General features: G+C 30.9%; 1 protein-coding gene across 1 annotated transcript in view; it reads left to right on the plus strand.

Annotated features, from left to right (window-relative positions):
* LOC142330495 (proteasome adapter and scaffold protein ECM29) overlaps positions 1-23014 on the plus strand; it is a 183073-nt gene that overhangs the window by 20149 nt on the left and 139910 nt on the right. Inside the window, exons 5-8 of the mRNA XM_075375784.1 lie at positions 1431-1571; positions 8693-8789; positions 14845-14981; positions 22256-22436. Of these exons, the coding sequence (XP_075231899.1) occupies positions 1431-1571; positions 8693-8789; positions 14845-14981; positions 22256-22436 (556 nt within the window). The remainder of the gene's footprint in view (positions 1-1430; positions 1572-8692; positions 8790-14844; positions 14982-22255; positions 22437-23014) is intronic.

Consider the following 23014-nt stretch of genomic DNA (forward strand, 5'->3'; position numbering starts at 1 on the left):
TTAGATCTGGGCTAATTAATTTGGTAATTGAGTTTACTATTTCATCAAGAAATTCCCACAGGTGACAGTGTGGTCTGTACCTAAAAGTCTTTTAACCTGTGAGACTTCACAGGGTGATATGATCTGTAGCTTCTCCAAGTACAGAGCAGATTTTGGTCCGATTTATCCATCCCTTGTATACCACACGATTTCTAAACCAGATTTCTTTTTATATGGGGTGCAGTTACGATGGTTAAATAGAGTCTATGTTGCTGTTATTACTTTAAATGTATTCCATTCTCCACTGGTATGAATTTATTTGTAGATCTTTTGTGCGAAGTGTTCCATGCTTTCGCTTGGTTCTGTGCTTCCAGAAGAACCCATTCCCCTTCACTATTTCCTCATAGCAGCCTGGATCATTATTATTAAATTTGTTGAGAAAGCTCTCTCCCAGCAGGTTGGTAACCTGAAAGGAGCGGTATTGGTTACATGTTGCATACAATAACAGATTGCTGCTTTTTTAATTTTGAGTTAGATCTCTATCTAAATTCAACCTGTTACCCCCTAATCATAGCTATCTACACCATCCTAAGGATGTGTACAATCTTTATACACTATCCTGAGGTTACTTGAAGACAAATCTTATTCACAACAGGCTATCCTATTGTTGTAATTAATGGATTATCCTGACAACACCTGCTACTACCTGGCTGAAATGATTACAAGAAAATAATTTATTGTTGAGAATAATGTGTAGGTTCTTATGGCCTTTGATTTTGCAAGTTGTTGCCCTTTGTTATTTAATGGATCAGGATTCTCTTATCTTTTAATTTTTCTGTGTTCTTTGAAGAATATACTTTATATTGTATGTTGATAAATTTAAATTCTGTTGACCCTTCCAGCCCTACATGATGTTCAAAAATCATCTGCGCTTTTTTTTTCTCCTAAGCAGTTGTATGAAAGCTTGGAGCAGAAACTATGTTTATGGCATGAACTCCCATGTTCCAGTAAAAAAAGTCCTGAAATGAATTCTGTGGACTTCCTCTTTTGATAAACTTTGGCCAATTAGGTATGCTGTTTTAAATATAGTCATTCAAGTAATCAGTTCCTGATAATTTGGCTTCAAGACCTATGGTTATCATTTAGGGGGGGGGGGAATTAGATACAGTAAATAAAGAAATTAAAATTCTAAATTATATAATAATAATAATTAATTATAAGTTAATTATATCATAAGAAAATTCTAAAATTATTTATTTCTATATACGGACTTGGGATGTTTATTTTATCATTGTACAATAATAATTATTTTGTAAAATACAATTATAATTATGTCTTTTTTAATAGACATGCCATGCTTTTTTAATATACAAGATTATAGTTGTTTTTGTACGTGTTTAAATTGGCTTAAAAATTATGGTAAATGAAAATAATAAGTTTTTTTTTTACAGCTTGGTAATGCTGGTTGTTGGTGCACTTTATCATATTAAGTGGCCTAGAGATCCATCAAAACATGCTGCTCTTATCACATCTGAAGAAAAACCAAAAATTTTGTCTGAAGTTTTATTGGATGTGTTGCTTATGCCATATGGGTAATTGGTTTTCTTATTTAAAATTTTATTGCAAATTGAAAATAGAATATCGGTTTAGTGGTGATGCATGTGTTTTTGATTTTTATTAATTTTTTCTGGTTTATAACCATTTTTTAATATGTACAAATAGAAAAAAAAGCCGTATTACATACTTAGATATTATTATATTTTGTATAATACTCTTTGATTTTAATGAGATAAGGAACTGTAAAAATAATGTAAAAGTCATATTTAGTCATGTTGCTGTAATTGTAGCGCTTCAATAGAATACTTATTAATATGGTGAAAGATGATAATAAAAGTTCTTTAATTGAGTTAAATCCCTTTTTTTTTTATTGTGAGATTATTGCTTGAGGCTGAATAAGATCAAGCATGATATATAATTTCAGATTGGTTATGTTTCCTTTGAAGTGAGTCAAATGTAGAGGAACTACATTACAAGAAAGTTCATGTTTTGGCATCATTATAGTTGTTTACTGTGGACTATACCTCAATCATTGATACTGGTATCTAGTATTTTATTAATTTTCTGTCATATAAAGTGCTTTTGTGCTGTGAAATTTAATAGGTTAGATGTCTTGTAATAACTACTGGATTACCATCATCTTTCTGAAAAAAAGAAATAGTTGTGCAATTCTAACAGGAGCCTGTTTTATTTGTTTCAAAGCCTTCATCATTATGAACCTTGTTTTAGGTGAAATGTCATCAGATCCCTTGAGTAAAACAAATCTGGTATGAGTGTATCATTTCTTATCTTGTGATTGACAGCATTGTGTTGGTTTACCAACAAAACAACAAATGTTCTTTTTACTTTGTGAAAGAATGGTATCCGTTGAGGCTTTTTATGTAGTCATTGAGCTGGAAGTAGGTCTGTGGAATGGTATGCAGTTACTAGTGTCTTCATATAAGCTATTAAAATAGTAAAGGTTAAAAATTGGGTCCGTTTGTAAGGTAATGGGAGCTACAGGTTCCACTTCCTTAGCACTGTTGCATTGGGGATATGACCAGAATTTACTATATCCTGGTGTTAAGGAAAAGGAATGAAATGTGAGAAAGGGGTAATCTACTAGAAGGACCATGAAATAATGTATATAAGCCCATTCACAGGGATATACACACTAGTCTTTAAGTAATGCTTGTGCTTGTTCATTTTGTCTACAGTTCCTTGGCAAATTGGGGGAATTTTACTTAGGATAGAAAATATTTATGATAAAAATTTTATGTTTATGAGGTCAATTATATGCTGTAAAAAATTTATTTTTCTCCAAGTAGTAAACAGCTACCTAAGAAGAGATTTGGATTTCATTAAGGTAAACCATATCTATAAAATTATCAATCGTACTTGTTTGTGTATAGATCTATAACTTCAAGATCTCAGAAAATGTGAAGAAACTGGAAGTTGGTTCCTCATATCAAAATAAGAAAAAAAAGGTTCCTGTAAAACTACATGTTCTGGAAATGCTTAGTTTTCAAATTGTCTCTCATTTTTTGTTCTTGAAATTTAAATTCATATCTCAAGAACAATTTGAGTTGTTTTAAAAAATTTCTTATGTATGTTAAAACTGACATTCTCAATGAAAAAATAAATGTGAAAGTTTATTGTTAACAAATTTCAAAATGGTGGGCATATTAATTTTCAAAGTAATAATATTTCAGATATATTAATTATTTTTATTAAAAAAAATCAAATACCCACTGATGTTGGATGTGGAGCATTAGTTATGTTACAAACTCAGGATTTTTAGTTCACTGGAGAACCAATGGCAAAACTGAATTTGTACTGGGAAGTCAATAAGTGTAAGATCTTGTACATGCTGAAAATGGAAAAGGTAGATAATTGTTCATGGAATACAATCCAAATTGCCACATGACCAACTTCTAACATTGATAGTACTTATACACACACTAGGATCTTGATTGCATATCTAAAATATTCCCTTCTTCGTAAGCTGTTCAAACCATTCTTTGGTTTCCTTGATTGTTTGTACTGATGGTTTCCTGATTGTTTCCTTGGTTGTTTGTACTAATAAATGGCTTGTGAGCTGTACAGCTTTATAACTATTACAGTTAGCTCGCCTGTACACAAACCAAAATGCTTGCTGATTGGATAATTCATGGTAGGCTATGTTGAAACTAAACATTTGTAAACAATATCACCACTATTAAGAAATAAAATTTAAATCTTATGGTTTTGATTACAATTAATAAATGGTTATTAGCAATCTAATTTATTTTTAATTTTATTATTTTACAGTAAATCACTAATTTTTTTACTTAGTATTCACTGCAAGGTTGTTGTTAAATAATATATAGTTTTTTCTTCTATAACATTTGATATTTGCAACTTTTTTAAATTTATTTCTGAGGAGGAAATACAGGGTTATCATAAAAGAATGGTGTGGTTTTGAACATGGTTTAAATTAAAACAGAATTACTTACAGTTTATGTTTTTTATTTTTCAAATTTGTTGTCTCAAACTTTTATTTACATAATTAATAAATTTCAATTTGTGCGCCCTTAGTCGCTCGACAAATGTCCAAAGGATACTCAACTTCTCTCCAAACATTAGTTAACATTTCTTCATTAGTGGTTGCCATTGCTTCATTAATCCTGTTTTTTAAGTGGTTTAGGTTGCAAATTTTTTGTGTATAAACAATGCTTTTGATGTACCCCCACAAGAAAAAATCGCATGGTGTCAGGTCTGGACTCCTTGGAGGCCAAAGTATGGGTCCTTGCCGGCCTCTCCATTGATCTCCAAATTTTTCATTCAAAGTGTCCGTGACCAATGCATTGAAGTGCGGGGGAGCACCATCTTTGGTTAACATGTCATGATACACAACTCCATTAATTGTTTTTTCAGCAAAGAAGAAAGGCCCTATTACATGATTTTTCATCACACCACACCAAACATTAACTTTAGGCGAATTGCGTTGTTTCTCAATAATTGCGTGTGGGTTTTCAGAGCCCCATATTCGTGAATTGTGTCTGTTAACACATCCATTCACATGGAATGTAGCTTCGTCTGTAAAACTTATATCATCTAAAAATGATTCGTTTTCACTTATTCTGTCCAACATTTCAACAGCGAAATTGTAACATTTTACACCATCATCGGGTTTCAATTCCTGCAGTATCTGGATTTTATAAGGGTGTAATTTCAGTTTTTTATGTAAAACTTTGTGAACTGCTGATTTTGGAATACCTAATTTGACGCTTCGACGGGGGATGAACTTCCCAGGACTTCTAATTGCTGATTGTCTAATTAGTTCAACAGTTTCATCTGGTACACTTGGTCTGCCGGTTGATTTCTGTTTCTTAACTGATCCAGTTTCTTCGAATTGTTTGAACCCACATGTTATGTTATTTTTGTGTGGTGGATCTCTTCTGAATTCACGTCGAAACGCACGCTGAACTAAAATTACAGATTTTAATTCAGCCATCAATAAAACACACTTTGCTTTGTCTTTATCTGAGAACATAGTAACCCATTAAACTCACCGCAACAACAATACTAGAACTGACGTTGTGGTTACAACTGCTGATAAACAAACTTTTGGGTTGGAGGCTTTCAGGGATACCAATATAACATCTAGAAATTTCCCTACAGTATTCCTATTAATTACTGAAACTGCACCATTCTTTTATGATAACCCCTGTATAAAATGATTCATAATTCAAAATAGCTCACTCCAACAACTGCAACCATACTTTGGTGATCTGTCTTGTCAAATGAGTTACGTTCATACTGAAATATTGAAGATTTTTTTCTTTTTTATTAAAACAAAATTCGAAAAAGATGTACACAGATATTTATTAATTATTTAAAAATTAATATTGCTTCCATTTTTAAATTTATATTTATTAATACCTCAGTTATTTTAGATGTTTCTAACATCCTTAACTACATGCTTAAAATTCAACAGAGTGACTCACAAAGAATACACAAACTTTCAGGACATGTTATACTAGTGAAAATAAAGAAGAAAGTTCATATAAATACAGGTCCAGGATGAGTGTCGGCTGTTGAAAGATTTTGCAAAAAATTAACAACTCAATAATTATTCAAGAAAGAGTAAACATAATAAGCTTATTATCTAAAACTTGGACAAAAAATTATATAAGAGTTCAGTGTATCAAATTATTTAGTGACAGATATAATAAAATTCCTTTAAAATGATTTTTCTGCATCATCACCTGCAGTGATACCTGACTTCCAAATTTGATAATTATTCTGAATTTCTAACTGTCATCAATTTATTATGCAGAATTTCATTTTCTTTCTTGACTAATGAGTATTGACTGGTTAACCATAATGATGGAAGCACCCTTTCATAAATCCATCCTGTAAATTTTATTACTTAGGTTTTTTTGGAGCAGTTATCAGTGCATACAAACTCCGATGTGAAGGTTGTGTTTGATTGCAATTAGATGGTAAATTGTCAAGGGAAGCAGAATTTCTCTTGTTCTTTAGTTCACACTAATTATACCTGATGACACATTATTTTTAATACCATGACAAGCTTTCTTGTAGAAATTCTGCCATTGTAAATCTTAATCATTGTAAATGTTATTACAAGAAGCGTAGATATTAAGCAGTGTCATAATATTAAGCAATGTCATGTCTTTGAACTAAAACTCTTTGCTACCACCCAAAGTGGTGGAAATAAAAATTGACAAAGGGGAAACTTCAATGGAATGTTGAAGTTGGATGAAAACATGATGATATATAAAGACTAAACACCATTTTGGAGTGTATACATTTTGGAATGTATTTATTGTATATAAGGTGTAGTATAATTTGTATTACTACTACAAGTATAATTGCTGACATTAGGTTTCCTCTCAAAACATTTCATGTTAAAAGTTATGTGGCATAGTGTGCCTCTGTATAAAATTCAAATTCTTTAGAGGTGTTTTAACATTCTTACTAACTAATACTGGATTTAAAATTTTTATTTTGTAATAGACTGAAAGACCTGAAAATTTTGGGATATATTAAAGATAATCTTTTATAAAACTTAAGACATGGTGACCTATGTTTCCATTGTATTGAATGATACTAGTGATGTATCTTATTTTCACCCATTTTCGCCTTATATTGTTTTTATTAAAAGGTATGGAATTTATATAATTAATGAAGTCACAGTGTATACTTATTTTTATCTGTTTTATCATATTTAATAAATAAGCTGTAAGAATATCAGTTATTTATGTTTGTTCGTTATGAGTTAAAAATTTAACATTGAGTTTGAAAAAATACGATTGTAACCCCTAAGTTTTAACATAAAATACCAGGATATGTAACATCTTTTTTTATAGGTTTTAAGTTTCTTAATTACAAGGTTTTTTGTGAGTAAACTGATATCTCAATCGTTGTAAATGTTATTACAAGAAGCGTAGGTACTTACAACAATAATTTTTACAGGTTAGTGGTGGGTATTTTGTTTTTTCTTGAGTATGCTTGGTCATAAAAATTAATTAAGTACATCTTTGAATTCAATAGACTAAAAAAAAAATTATGATGAGTATTGGAAACTGTTCCAAGTTGGTGTTGCATTCATTTTAATTTCAAATTGTGTGATAAATTATGGAAGTAATGTTATAAAAATATTAATATTTTACTCAAACAAATATCTTCACCAATTTTTTTATGGCTGTAAGGCTTTAAAGCACAGAAATATAAGTTAGGCACCAGGTAGGATTTTTTCTCTGACAGAAATAGTAAAAACTTATTTTAATGCTTTACATTATATAGCAAAAATAACTGTTGTGAACACAGTAACTCTGTCACTGTGTCCATCAAGGGCTGATTATCATTGTTTTGGTGAACTTGATTTGTTGATGTGCAACAATATATTGAACTCTCTAAAGAAGGCAACAGAAAACCTCCTAACTCCTTATTCTACCTCTGAAGCCTGGTTAGGTGTCAGTTCTTGAGAATGGGTACAAATAAACAAACAATGTTACTTTATATCTATTCCATAAAAATCAGCTTCAAAAAATAATTTATAAAACTGTATTATTATTTTTAAACATTTAAGATGTCCTCATCAGGAAGTTATATATATAGTGTTCATTACCTTGTAGGTTATTAATATGGTTAATATCTTGTGTGTGTGTGCACGTGCGCACATGTGTGAGTACAATATAAGGGGTGTGCCCATTTCTACAAATGTTTTGCTAAAATTGATTCTGATATATTTATACTTATATCACAAATTCAAACAGATAAGTTATCACTACAAAAAATACCAAATAATACAAAGTCAAATTCGTAATTTACATCAAAAGATTTTAAATTATAATGAAAGTATTCATAAATTTTAAAATACACAATAACTGTAATAAAAATAAAAATTTTATTTGAAGATGGAAATAATAATTGAAAAAAAAACATTAATTTAAATCAAAGAAGTTACAAATCTCAAATAATCATAACTGAAAATAATGTTTCTAAAAATATCCAATATATCTGAAAAATAAGGTTATTATGAAGATTACAATGCTAATTATACATGCTAAGAAACACTACACGTACGGATTGTAAATTAAGTAATAGGGATTGTGTAGTATTTCATATACATGTTCCACATTCAAACGTAGATGGAAACAACTTGTATTACAATGCTAATTATACATGCTAAGAAACACTACACGTACGGATTATAAATTAAGTAATAGGGATTGTGTAGTATTTCATATACATGTTCCACATTCAAACGTAGATGGAAACAACTTGTACATTCATATGAATCAACTTTTGCAAATGACCTGAGAATTGTGGCAGATATAAAGAAATAATCACAACATTCATATTTACTGGTATTAAGTTGATTTAAATGAAATAGATTGATTGAAAACAACATACTAAATGAAAACATACAGCAAAAATCAAATATTTTATTTAATCACATGTGAAATTGGTTTCCTTACAATATTTGATGACCATGTTAATCCCTTTGAGAAAGATACTGGATTACTGTTTCAAAAAATCTTTGGAAGAAAATTTCCAGTTAATCTAGAAATTTGTGAATTTTATTATTTTATAAACTTGTAAACAGTTTGTCATGCCATTTCATGAATTTTGTGTATTCTATAGCTTTGTTTTTTTTTTGTGATAGTTGGACATTAACATCTCCAGTGCCTTCAGGTCTTAGTAGTTATGCTGCAAAAAGAATAGTAAAGAACTTGGATTTTGAGAAAATTACACTTGAGAAGGTAATTCTTAAAAAAATAAAAATGTTTGAAACTGTTTCTAGAGGTAGGTAGAGTTCATTTCATTCTCTTTCCCCCCCCTTTTTTTTTACTGTTCACCAGTGTCATCTGGAGGATGTTGTTTGTACATTGATATGTTGTTGTACATTGTATGATTATTTTTGTAGGTTAACTAATTAAATTATTAATTATAATTTCATTAAAAAAATATGAAATAAATTGTTATGAATTTGAATTTCTACTCCATTTAGTGCTTATGACATTTAAAAATCATTTTGATTCTTCCACACTTTCTGTTGCAATATATGTTGCTGAGCTTGGTAGAAATATGCATTGATGTGAAAATTGGATTGCATGCATACAAAAAATTATATATAGTTGCCAAATGGCTTCGATGGCACATGATACTTTAGATTCTTATGGTAACCCTAAAAAAGGCCATTTGGAGTTTTTAGAATGGTAACTCTGAAAAGATTCGTGGCAAGGTAGCCTCTAGAAGGGCTGTGGAATCCAATTGCTGGACTCCACAGATGTTGGCCCAGCTATAGTCAGGGGGAGTTACGGCTCCTCCATTGGAATCAGATCGAGCTTCACCTCAGCATCAGTGCCCTGCCAGTATGGTTGAGGTGGTTTTCTTTGAGCAATCCCATGTTGGGCCAGCTGCTACTGGTAGGTTCATCCACTGGGGCAGGAAGGTGGCATCAACACCCAGCGGCTGTCTTGGTGAGTCAGCCAGCCCTGGTTTTCCAGTGGGGATGTGGGCATCTGCTTGGAGGTCCCACATTTGGCTACCTCCTCCTCCTTCTTCTTTTTGGTGTGCTCCTGGTGGTTCATGAGAGAATGGTTCTTGTGGTTCTTGTAGTACTGGTGTCCTGCTTATAAAGATGGCTTGAGGATGGTGAGGGTTGTGCTGCTGAGGTGGGATGATGGCGATTAGCTGTTTCGGTGGGAGAGGTGCTTGTGCAGGCTTGTAGTGTACTGTAACCTCCTCTGACATCTGAATGACTAATGTCATGCTTGCCGAATTTGAAGCACAGCATGTTGCAACATATATATATATATATATATATATATATATATATATATATATATATATGTATGTATGTATGTATGTATGTAGTCTTTCCTGAGCTGTAAATGCATAAAAATAAAAGCAATTGACACCTCAAAATATTGAGTTATTTTGATATGATATATATCTTATTAAGAAGGATTATTACTTTTATATTATTAAGAAGGATGTCTGAAATATGATGCACAGTTGTTCACAAATCACAAATGTAAAGAGAAATCAAATGAAACAAATATGGTATAGAAATTCATTTTATTTGTTATGAAAACTTACATTTATTTTTCCACATAGTCATAGTTTACAGGTACACATTTCTCCTAGCAGGAAGAACCAGTTTTTTTAGGAAGAATAATAGTTGTTTTTCCTTGAGCTACAATTTCAGTGCATTCTTCAGTTCATCATTTTTGGTGAAATGAATGTCTTTAATATCCTTATTAATTGCGAGCACCAAATCTAGTGAGTTTAGAGGATGAGAAATAGGTTGAAATTTCATCTTCAAAAGAGCCTTGGCACTTGCAATACAAGTATGTGTGGCTGAATATTATTGTGTTGCTAAATTATCGGCTCTGTGGATAGTCATCAAGGAACACATACCTTCTAAGCTGTTTTAAAATCTCTATGTATCATACAAAATTTACAGTTGATGCAGCTTCTATGTAAATAGTAACATACATGTGTTTGAAATCCCGGAACATTGTCAAGAGAATTTTTTTACAGAAGTTTTGGAAATTTTTTTTGTTTTGGAAAAACATAGTCTCGATATTCCATGCTTTGCCATTTTTCTTCTGCATCATAATGATGCATATGATGTTTTGTCTCCTATCATAATATTTGAGAAGGTAGTCATCTGCTTGTCACGATAATATCTCAGAAGCTGTTCACAACATTCCTTATTTTATAATAGATCAGTTATGCAATAAGGTGTACTCATTCTTTAAATATGTCTGTCTGGGTGGTGTTGCTTTATTGTGTGATGCAATGGTCATTTAAATCAATTTATCATCACTCACCTTCTTTTGGCACTTACCGGTTACAAAAGTTGACCGACCACTTCAAGGTTCATCCTCAGTAGTCAATTTACCAGCTTCTGATGGCAAATTTTACTGCTCTCCTGCTCACAAATCTAACCAATAGTTTCATCACCATAAATGGCTTTTAAAGAGAAGAATCTCATTGTTGTTCACTTTTTCCACTGTTAAAAATTCAATTACTGATTGTTGTTTAGACACATTGACATAGCGGGCACATTTGACTTATAACAATGGCGACTGAATGAAAATGAGAGGGTGTTGATGTTAGTAATAAGGAATGAAACTGCAAGTTGGCAGCTCCTATTACTTTGAATGACAATTTATTATGGTGTTATGTTATGTTGTGCATTACATTTCAGCTCATCTTGTACATTGTAATAATGTAAAAATAAATGGAATCATTTTTTGGAATAGGATAATATAAATTATTGTTCCTTTCATGTCTATTACGGCAGAAAAAACAAGCAGCTTTTACTTTTTGCTTTTATTTAGACTTTTACTTTTTAAATTAGAAAAAACAAGCAAAGAAATATTTTATTGATCTTTTTTCAATTATTTTTTTCAGGTTATTATTTTGTTTTGTAGTATTAATATGGGAGCTTTGTTTTGCATTTGGAATTGGTTGACTACTTGTAAATACATTAAAACTTCTTTTAATATTACTGAAATGTTTTGATTTACATAGACAACACCATTCAATTTAATATTACTGAAATATTTTAGTTTATATATACAACACCAGTCAGTGTACTGTGAAATCATAAAGTTAGAAATTAGTCATTTAAAGTTTTTTAAATGTAAAAAGTGCAAAAACAACTTAGAATACAATTAGATATATTTATCAATCTCTGGTTTGGAGCTCTCTTTGTGATAACTTCAACGAAAGATGCTGGATGTAAACCTTAAAGATAAATTTCACAATTAAGTTAAATAATTTTTAATAAGGGAATTATTTGATATTTTGTAAGGATTTTCATCACATTTACTAGATAACATTTTTTTTTAAACTTAAGATTTCTAGATATATCACCAGTTGAGAATTATTTATATTATTTTGTAAAATGTAAGCTATGATGAAAATGGTGATCACAGATTGGTGTGGTTTCCTGAAAATAGCTGTTTTATTTCATAAAAGGAGGGCAAATTCCCATCAGACAGATCTGTAGATCACCTAGTTGCACCATTAATAAGCTTTTGTAATAGGCCAACACCTTGTTATTGTATTATTTAATTTGGAGTTGTATGATTTGGCTTGTTAAAAGGGCATATTGAATCCCTTGAAAGAATGGGTAATATGGCTTCAGTAAAAAGATTTCTCAACAATTAGAATTTCCTTGTTTCAGTAGGGGCAGTGATATTTAAACCATTTAGGCTATATGTATCCTGTTTACTGAATGGATGATTTTATTATTTATGTACGCATCATGTATACAGTCATTGTCTTGCACTATCAAACAAGTTTGCTTCCAGACAATTTTTTACACCAGTTTATTCTCATCTTCAGTTATCCGTACTATAAGAAATCCAATATTTATCATTTGGTGTTACAATAGGAGTTATACAAAATTTTTTACCAGGTAAACCTAGATACATATTTTTTATGGAACTAAGTAGGATGGTGGGATTGAGCATTCTTTAATGATTGATAACAGACTTTATTTGATTTCGTCTGTGTTACTAATGAGATTTATTGACCCTTTAATTGTATGTCATAAACATGACTCTTCATTGTCTTACAGATGGCCTCTGCCAAATTTTGTTGTTCAGTTGTTTAATAACTTTTTCCTTTGTAATTTACACTTGAGGGCATGTATTAAATAAATAACACAGGATTCCTTGTATCTCACATCTCCTCTCCAGAAAATAGAAATTGCATTAGTTTTTTTCAAAAACAGAAGACAGCATTATTTTTTAAACTGGCTGTAATTCTTTAAGGTTTAGGTTAGAAAAACATTGTCAAGAAACTTATATTTTCTACTTTGAAATTCTATAAAACTTTCACAGAAACAAAATTTGACAAAGATTGGAAACAGTCCTTGTTCTTAAATGGAAAGTTAATTATTACACACAAACCAACTTTGTTGTTAAAAAATTTAATACAGTCTCATTCTAATAAATATACTTTTTGTAAAAGTGGGAAAAAACAAAGTAATATTTTTACAAGAACCCAAAGGAAACAAAAAATTTTGCTAAAAAGGTAATACAATATAAATTGTGCTACTTGTTTAATAAATCTTTCTTCAATTCAAACATAGTGAAATATCAAATTGGTTGTAGAATTGTGGAATATTATCTTAATATATATGCATATTTAGATATTTGATTAAATGTGATTTTAAACATCTTAAAAGATGTTCTGAATAGATGTCTGTTCTGTTTTGATTCGTTGAGTACTTTTCAAGCACTAACAGATATTACTATACACCCAGTAACTTCAGACTTTGTGTATCATTCTGTATTTTGAGTTATTACAGTACATATGTCAGTTTCTGCTGAGGTTTCTAGCTACGTAGGAATCCTAGATAGTAAAGCTGATCAGAACTAAGAAAGAACTAAGGAAGCTTGAGTTCAACTAATATTTTGGAATGCTATTATTAATTTTGATTATATATGCTGTGAAATGATGGCTGAAAGTGAATTTGTAAAATTAGTAATTGACATTTGTTAACAACAAGCTGCATCATATTAAATGTAGTACATTGCCTTAGAAATCATAATTTTGAGACAAATGTTGTAAAGTTGTCCTTTGTTTTTTATGTTTGGAGCATACTAGGTTGGCATTGGGATACCTCACATTATCTGGTAATGATCCAATATGTCCCTTGGATAATTACTACGTAACTGTGCATCACCATTTATTTGATTGTGTATGTTATGTCCACTAAAGCCCCTCAGGGTTTAGAACGGAGGGTGTGGTGGCGACAGGTAATTGTCACAAGGTGGGGTGCTTCCCCCTATGGGGTTGGGATGTTTATGTTATGTGATATTGTGTGAACATTTTAAACTAACACACGGAGTTGGCATTGCATTTAGTGAAGTTATGACTGAAATTGATATTTCAATCTTTTCAGGTTAGTTAAAATTTAGCTAAGTTTTAATTTATTTTATATTATTTAAAATTTTGCAGAAGCCCATTACAATCTTTCATTATATATTGTTGATTTCTGTATAACAAAGAATGTCTCTAATATTTTGTTTTTGATTTATATTGTACCATTTAGGAAGTATTAGCATTATTGCCTGAGAAGATTACACAATTCATATTATTTTGGTAGAAAATAATAACAGTTTGACAGTGCAGACTGATCTTCCACATTAATGTAAAACCTTCCACGTTAATGTGCTCCACTTTAAGTATGAAAGAAGTTTAGAAGTTTGTTTAAAAAAATTCTTAATTTTGATTAGTCAAGTTGAATAGAGTTACTAAAATCATATAATGATTAATAACTATGGATTTTTTGATGTTATTATCAGAGTATTATTTTTCAGTTACATACAGTTGATGATGTATAAATAAGATCAGTCCAAGAAAATGAAAGTCTATTTGATACTGAATTCAAAGTTTGTAAGTGTAGAAGGGTTCCATAGACATTTTTCATATTATAATTTTGTAAAAAACTTAATAAAAGTTGGTAAAGATTTTTAAAAAATGTAATTTTTTAAGTAAATGTAATTTTAAAAAAATGTAATTAAAGTAAGTTTGATTAAATGTGATTATAGCCCTTTATAAGCTATTTAAATATGATTATAGCTTTTTGTAGTTAATTTTAAATGTATATATCTAGTCTGTACAAATTAAATATTATTAAAAAGGGAAACATTTCCTTTTTATTCCTTTTATGTTGCTGAATATTACTTATTCAGCAACAATCACATTACATATATATATAATATTATATGTGCTTATTTTTTGTATTTTAATGGCAACTAAAAATACATTATTTGTTGCCTTTAGGTGAAACAGAGTGTCCTAACATGTATTAATAATATTTACAAGCCAGAAGAGATATTGTGCCATTTAGTAGCTGGATCTGGTGATCAGTGGTCTAGTGTTTCTAATGTTGCTGATAATGAACTTGAGATATTGTTGAGGTATGGATAAACTGTTAATAGTTGGACTATTAATTTAAAAATCTTCACTTTATGAAATTTTTAAAATAAAAAAGTAAAATTTGGTGTATATTAAATTTAACATTTTTCTATGAATAACATGATAATTCTCAAAAATGTTAAAAAGCACCACAGGATGTATGATTGATAATTTTATTCCTTCTCTGATTTTTTAAAAAGACTCATTTTGCATATTGTATTAGGACAATGAAATTTTGGTCTGTTGTTTGTAAGAGGTAAAATTTTTTATGATAGTGGTAATACCTTCTGAAAGAGTTTAGATTAGAGGAGAGAATGTCCTCCCATAAACATTTCATGTTAAAAGGTAGACTATGTTTTAGTTATGGTAATTATTAATGGAGTTTAGTGAAAATTTGATTAAATTTTATTACTGCTACATAATCAGAAAAAAAATTGATAGAAGTATTATAAAACTAGATTATTCTGGACACATTATGGGGGACAAGTAGACTTAAATGAACCTTTCTTTCTTCAATATATTAAATGTTTTTCTGAAGGTATAGCAGCTTTTAAAAAATAACATTTTGAAAATTACATTTTTATTATTTTAGACAGTTAGAAGTTAGAGGCCTGCTGGGAACAAGCCCAATCCAGAAAATTTTGGACATTATGTATATATAAATTAGCTGGTCTAGCCAGGGAGCTCCATCCCCTGGACCTCCAATGCATTTTTTATTCTCTTGCTTGTGATGATATTACATATTTTACTGATACTCATTAAAGAAAAAAATTAGTCGTTTTACTTCATTATGTTACCATAGAAACAGAAATCAAAGGATTAATAATTTTTCTTTATTGAATATCTTTAATTTTGTCATGTATTCATGGTTTGACAAGAATATTGAGAGACTGACAAGCTAAGATTTTTTATAAATACTATTTATTACTCTAAAAACATAGAAAGTAAAATAAATAATTACAACAACAATAATAATAGTAATGAATATATGACATACAAAATAGTATTTCAAATGACAAAGATTTGTTTAAAGACAGTTAAATTATAAAAACTAAAATACTGTCCAATTTACTAAAATTGTTATAATGTCCGCTGTTATATAACTTAATATTGCATTAACAAGAAGATAACACTAGAAAAGTCTAAATTCCTATAATTCAGTTTGTGCAACAAATTAATTACTTTTACTGTCTACAGTAGAACGACCCTACACTTACCATATGCTTACTGCTATCACCGTCACCACAACTGTGTTGAACTCTGGTTGCGAAACTACCTTTTGTATCATGATACCCTTGAGTATCATGCGCTATATTTTCTTTTTATATTCATTCTATTTTTTTTTTGTAATTATTTTATTTATTTATTTATTATTTACTCTTTTATTATTTATTTGTTCCCCTTGGCCATTGTTAGTTAATGTTTGGCATTGTTGTGCGGTATTCCTCAATATGATGTCTCAGTTAACAAAATTTAAATGTCTGCCTTTACATTGTAGTTCAACTTATCTTTGTGCATGAATAATGTATTTCACCTTGATTTTATTATTCTGATACAGATATGCATCCCAGTGAAATTTCCAAACTTATATAAACTCAAGGTGCGCACAAGGCATCTATAACTCGTTCCCGGAATTTCCCTGAGAAATAAAATCTTACCACACATACCAAGCATGATATTAATGTTCGATTAGGAGCCTTATAAGACTCCTGGAAAAAATATTGTGATTTTCAGTTGCTATTAGAAATTAACGACACAGAATCAAACCATGCGTCTGACATTGAACTAACCGAAGAGCAATTTTTCTCTACCATGGTGGCCATGGAAAAATTCCTCAATGAACGGAGAATGAAAGATGTGTCAACCACTCCTGTGGAAAATAAGGCTAATTCACCAATAACACTCCTGGCGATCACTTTACCCACATTTAGTGGTGATTTCAGCCAGTAGGTTCACTTTAAGGATGTGTTTAAGAGCTTAGTCATAGATAACCATGCATTGTCTGATACCTGCATTATTTAAACTCTTCCTTAACAAATGAGGCCAATGAAATCATTGCTAATCTACCTGTAACTGCTGATAATTTTCCGGTTGCCTGGGATTTGGTTTATAAGCGATATAACTACTCCAAATTAATTATTCAAATCACATAAACAATTTACTGAATGTTCCACCTGCCTCTAAGAAGTCATATAATAATCTTCGGAAACTTATCAACAGTGTTTGAAGTAATGTAAGTGCCATTAAAGCAATGAATACTAAGATACCGTTGCATGAATTGTTGTTATAAACATCATAATAAAAATCTCATAATAAACATCTTTTTAATTGCTAGATCAAGGGCGTGGGAATATAAACATTCAGGGGCTGAGCTTCTCACTCTAGCAGACTTATTGTTGTTTTTAGAAGATAGGTGTCAAGACCTGAACTCAAGCAAGCCAAAAAATCGTATTGGCTGTTCAAGGGTTGTGTATACTTTGCAATCATATTTAAGTGTTCATATTTAAGCAATCATATTTAAGATTTATTTAAGTGTTCTGAATTTCTGAAATTAAATATTACTCAAAGAGAAGCATTTATTTGTAAAAAACCAGCTATGTTTCAATTGCCTACATAGCAAACACGTAGCACCAAAATGTAATTCAAAACAATCTTGCCGTAAGTGTGGCTTACGACATCATATCTTACTTCATAGATTTAAGGATAAAACGACTTAAGAAAATAAGGTGTAGAATTGGATAAACAACAATGTCAAATTTATACCAATAATGAGTAAAAATGTAGTTAGTGTTCTTTTAAAGGTGCTAATTCACCTGTATTATTATCTACTGCCATTGTCCATGTCAGAGACCTTGTTGGCCAAACTCATAAATGCAGGGCATTACTTGATAGCGCTTATCAGTTTAACTTTATTACCAAAGCCCTTGCTAATAGGCTAGGATTAGGAAAACATAGAAACAATTTTCTATTCCATGTAATCAATGACGTTGAGGCTACTGTCATTATGTCACAATAAATATTAACTCTACAGTCACTTCGTAGAATTGTATGATTAGTTGTTCTGTGGTACCAAGAATTTCTGGTAATACGCCACATTCCCTCATTGACACTCATGAGTGAACATACCTTCTGTTATCGAATTAGCGGATCCAACATTTAATACTCCAGACAAAATAGACCTCCTTATAGGAGCTGAGATATATTTTAATTTACTAATTCCCTGTGAACAATTAACCAAGCCTGGCCATCCAAAAATTATAAATACTTATCTAGTGTAGATTCTATTGGGCATGATGCCAAGCTCTAGTGTCAAAACTATTCCAAGAATTCAAAAGAACTTCTGTGTTTGTAGTAATGAAATTTGAGAACAGATAGAACAATTTTGGTAAATTGTTGAAGAAATTAATGAGCCGGTACTCAATGAGGAAAGGCGCTACTGTGAAGCACACCACTAGAGACGATACCTGTAGATATATTGTTTGCCTTCCTTTGAAGAAAAATGTACTTAATCTTGGCAATTCATTTGAGGGAATGATGAAACGATTTCTTTGATTAGAAAAACAACAGAGACACACAATTGAGATTTGACTACAATAATTTTCTCGAAGAATATGAGGCTATGGGACACATACAAGAAGTTTCAGTCTCAGTTATCAATTCAGTCTTAACCAATTACCTACTGCTCATCCTGTATTTAAGGAAAATAGTTCTACAACCAAGATAAGAATTGTTTTCAATGCTTCCTTCAAGACCTCCTCACTATCGCTCAATGATGTCCTACATGTTGGGTCAAATTTACAGCAACATTTGTGTTCAGTTATACTCATCAATTCGCCTTTACGGCCGACATAGCCAAAATGTACCATGAAATCAGAGTCGATGAAGAAGGTTGTAACTTGCAATGCATTCTTTGGCGTTGATCTTCAAATGTTCGTATCAAGAAATTTAATTTAAAAACTGTCACCTACAGGACATCCGCAGCATCTTTTCTGGCTACATGGTGCATTCAGCGGCTGGCTAAGAATGAAGGTAAGGCTTATCCAAAGGAAGCACAAATATTATTGCAGGATATACATGTGGATGACTGCATATCAGGCGCAGCAACTATTGAGGAGGCGGTTCAGTTTCAAACTCAAGTCATAGCCTTAATTGAAAGGGGCGGCTTTCATTTTAGAAAGTGATGTTCAAATCATTCTGATCTATTAATAAAAATTCTGGAAGAAGATCGAGAATCACAACTTCCTCTCGAATTCAATGGCGAAGAAACTATTAGAGCACTAGGTATAGCATGGTTATTCTTTTACCTAATGTTATACTTTTTTATCATGAAAATATTACTGCAGTAAAAAAATCTTATACTCATGTTATTTGGGAGAAACTTTTTATGAGGCCACAAAGAGAAATTCCACCACAAAATAAAATAATCCAAAAATGACACATCTGATTATATGCATTTGAAAATATAAAAAAGTTTACATTTGAACACGTAAAAAAAAATACAGGTTGAATTAAGAATCTCCCTTTTTTCAAAAGTCAATTAGAAGTCTCTGATGGTTAAGGAATATCTTGAAGCAGATAACGGAGTACAAATGATATACTTTACGGCTATTTTTATGTAGTTCTTTGAGTAAAATGAAAACAGGTAGAAAAATCAGGATCCTAAAGCAGCAAGTAAATAAATAAGAGACAAAAGAGGAAGTGATCCATTACAATAGATCCAGGTATAAAACCGAGTCCATGAACATTCAGGACTTTAAAGGATGATGCAAATCTCACTTGATAGAACGAAGAACACATACAATATTATTGATTGATACAATCACTGAAGTATGTATTATAATTTGAATAATGTAGCCCTGAGTTCTAATTTAGCCACAATATTGAAAAATGTTATGTATTAGAACATAACATTTTTATGCTATATATTGTTACAACAGAATGGACTTGTTCTACTTTAAATAGAATATGTAAAACAGAATATGTATTACAGCTGATGTAAAACCAGAACTAGTAAAAGTTGCTTTCTCTCAAAAGTAATGATGTTTAGCATTAAACAACTCTGCCTTTTATTAAGGATCGCTTATTAAGGGGGTGTGATGTTCTTCTACTTGGACTTTCCTTCCCTGTGTTTATGTTTGGTTTTATTGTTATTTTGTTTTATGGTTTGCTAAACTGTTGCTGTTTTCGTTTCTATTTGGCTATACATTTGTTTGTTCTTCAATAGTTATGTTACTGTTACATTATTTTTGTTATGTATTAGTATTTTTGTGTTACGTTTTATGACCCGTTGTGTGTCAAACTCATTTTTACCTTTCAGGTAGGTAGATCTAGATTCCTTCATTCTTAGAAAGTAATTAAGTCTTGTTTGTGACTTGGCTAGATATGCTTTGTTTGGAATTTATGTTAGTAGTACACTGATGGGAATGTTGCTTGTAGCATTTGCATCGGTGACATCCTGGCTGAGGGTTAACTGAAAGATGTCATTGCCGATGTACTGAAGATGACCTCATCTTCAAAATAATTTCAGAAATAAATAGTCTTCAAAAACTTCTAAGTAATAAAAAACAATTTATATAATAAAAAATGTCTACAATAAAAAAACAATTTATTATGTTTATATCTTATAGCTACATCTTTAGTTACTTTTATACATAATTGCATAATATAAATTAAGGCACTTGTCACATCTGTAAACAAGCTTTTGAATGACCTCATCATAAATCTCTGCTGCCTGTTAATTTAGACAGGTTGTAATACCCTTTTCAACTCTTTGTCATTTTCAAAATTTGTGGAAGCCTAACCTATCGGTTACGATTTCAGACAGCATTGTTTGCAATTTCTAAGGAAAAGATTTGGATAATTCTTTTATTGTAATTAAAGATTTTTTTGATTTTTCACATTGGCACTTGACTAGTTCATCTGTGATAATTGAGGGTCGACCAGTTCTTTCATTGTCATGAATATTTGTTTGACTTTGCCAAAACATTGAATCATTGTCTTACCGCGCTGTCACTCATGATATTCCCTCCGTATATTGCACAAAGTTCATGATTAATTTAGCAGCTGACAAGTTTTTTGTATGAAGGAAACAGATGACAGCAAGCAATTCGCAGTCTGTGGGATTTTCTATGACAGCAGCCATTTTGAACAAAAGTTTTACAGGAACAGAAAAGCGAGTGATATTTTCAATAACACTTCTAGAATTGCACTGAACCAGGCTATTCAATTGTGCAAATTACTATCCCCCACTTTTTTGCACGATTCAGAGGACCGAAAGTTAATTTTTGAATAGCTCTTATATACTACATTAAATAGATCTGCTCTTTATTATAATTGACTGAATTTTGTAGATGAAAGTAAAACTTTTCAATTGGAGATGTAGTACTAGACAAACTGTTGCAGGAGACAAATTGTAAGAAATGGAATAATTAAATGAAGAGCAAAATTTAAAAAGCACTGTGTATGTGTGGTTTACCCTCCACACTTACATGGTTTATTCTTAGTTGTCTATAAGCGATAAATATATATATATATATCGTAAATTGATTTTGAGTTAAACCAAAAAAAAGTATATTGCAAGCAATATATGTATGAAATTGAATTGTCGTAGACTCACTTACGTGTGTGTGTGCATGTGTGGTTTAATAACTTTAATTTTTTAAAAAAATTATAAAATGTTTTGTAGTAGCAACTCATACTGTTTAATTTAGTGTGTAACAAATATAGGCATGAATGGGCAGTATTTTGTGTAAGTGCTTGTGTGATTGTTAAAGCATATGAAATAATACCATCTCTATGGCCTATATTTAAGTTTTGCTGTGTTTTTGTTATTAATTATTATTCTCCCTTTTTTAATGTGTACTATTGCTTTGGGCTTGTCCTATTGCTTTCTTTCTTTTTCCTGTTTAGCCTCCGGTAACTACCGTTTAGATAATTCTTCAGAGGATGAATGAGGATGATATGTATGAGTGTAAATGAAGTGTAAGTCTTGTACATTCTCAGTTCGACCATTCCTGATATGTGTGGTTAATTGAAACCCAACCACCAAAGAACACCGGTATCCACGATCTAGTATTCAAATCCGTGTAAAAATAACTGGCTTTACTAGGACTTGAACGCTGGAACTCTCGGCTTCCAAATCAGTTGATTTGGGAAGATGCGTTCACCACTAGACCAACCCGGTGGGTTGTCCTATATTGCTGCATTTTGATAACTTGTCATATATAAAATACCAAAATGTGTGACAAATTTTAATTGTTACGTTTTGTTTTTATAGGAGTGGCATTAACTGGAATAATCCTCTCATGTTAGCTCCCTTATATTCACTTTATATTGGTTCAAACAATGAAGATTTTGAAAAAAAACGAGAACCTGCAAGCTTGAGACTGAAATTAAAAATTTTACCTCAGTTAGCAAAAGCAAAAGGAAAAGCTATAATTTGGCCTCTTTGTATTAAGGTAAGTACATTCCATGTGTTTTATGATATTTTGCATGATGAATGCATTTGTTTCTTCTCTGAATCTGAAAACTATTTTGTGATTTGCTGAAGTTAGGAATGTTATGTTTAGTTTTTTGATGCTAATGGTAGCATCTTGGCCTTTCATTCGGAGGTCCTGGGTTCGAATCTCAGTCAGGCATGGCATTTTCACATGCTACTTGTCAATCATCTAATCCTCTAAAGCAATACCTAACGGTGGTCCTGGAGGTTGAAAAAAAAATTTTTGATGCTGTTGGTAAATTCTCATTTAATTAGTTTAATTATTCTGATAAAAATAATTTTTGTTTCCTAGCATGTGATACAGGATTTTAATCTGTTTTTGATGTTTAAAACAAATATGAACTCAGAATATTTCTATCATCCACCATTTTTGAAAAATTTTTAAATTTTAATTAAAGGATTTTTTTCATTTTTCAACGTTTAGTTAGCATTTTAAGCTCCTATATTTGTTAGCTCATTTTTTATTGTCTAAATTTGTAAGCTGTAAATAAGCAATACTACACAAAGAATCAAATCATATCATAGTCACATATTATA

Source organism: Lycorma delicatula, chromosome 1 (genome assembly GCF_047948215.1).
Source record: "Lycorma delicatula isolate Av1 chromosome 1, ASM4794821v1, whole genome shotgun sequence".
In the NCBI taxonomy this organism is placed as follows: domain Eukaryota; kingdom Metazoa; phylum Arthropoda; class Insecta; order Hemiptera; family Fulgoridae; genus Lycorma; species Lycorma delicatula.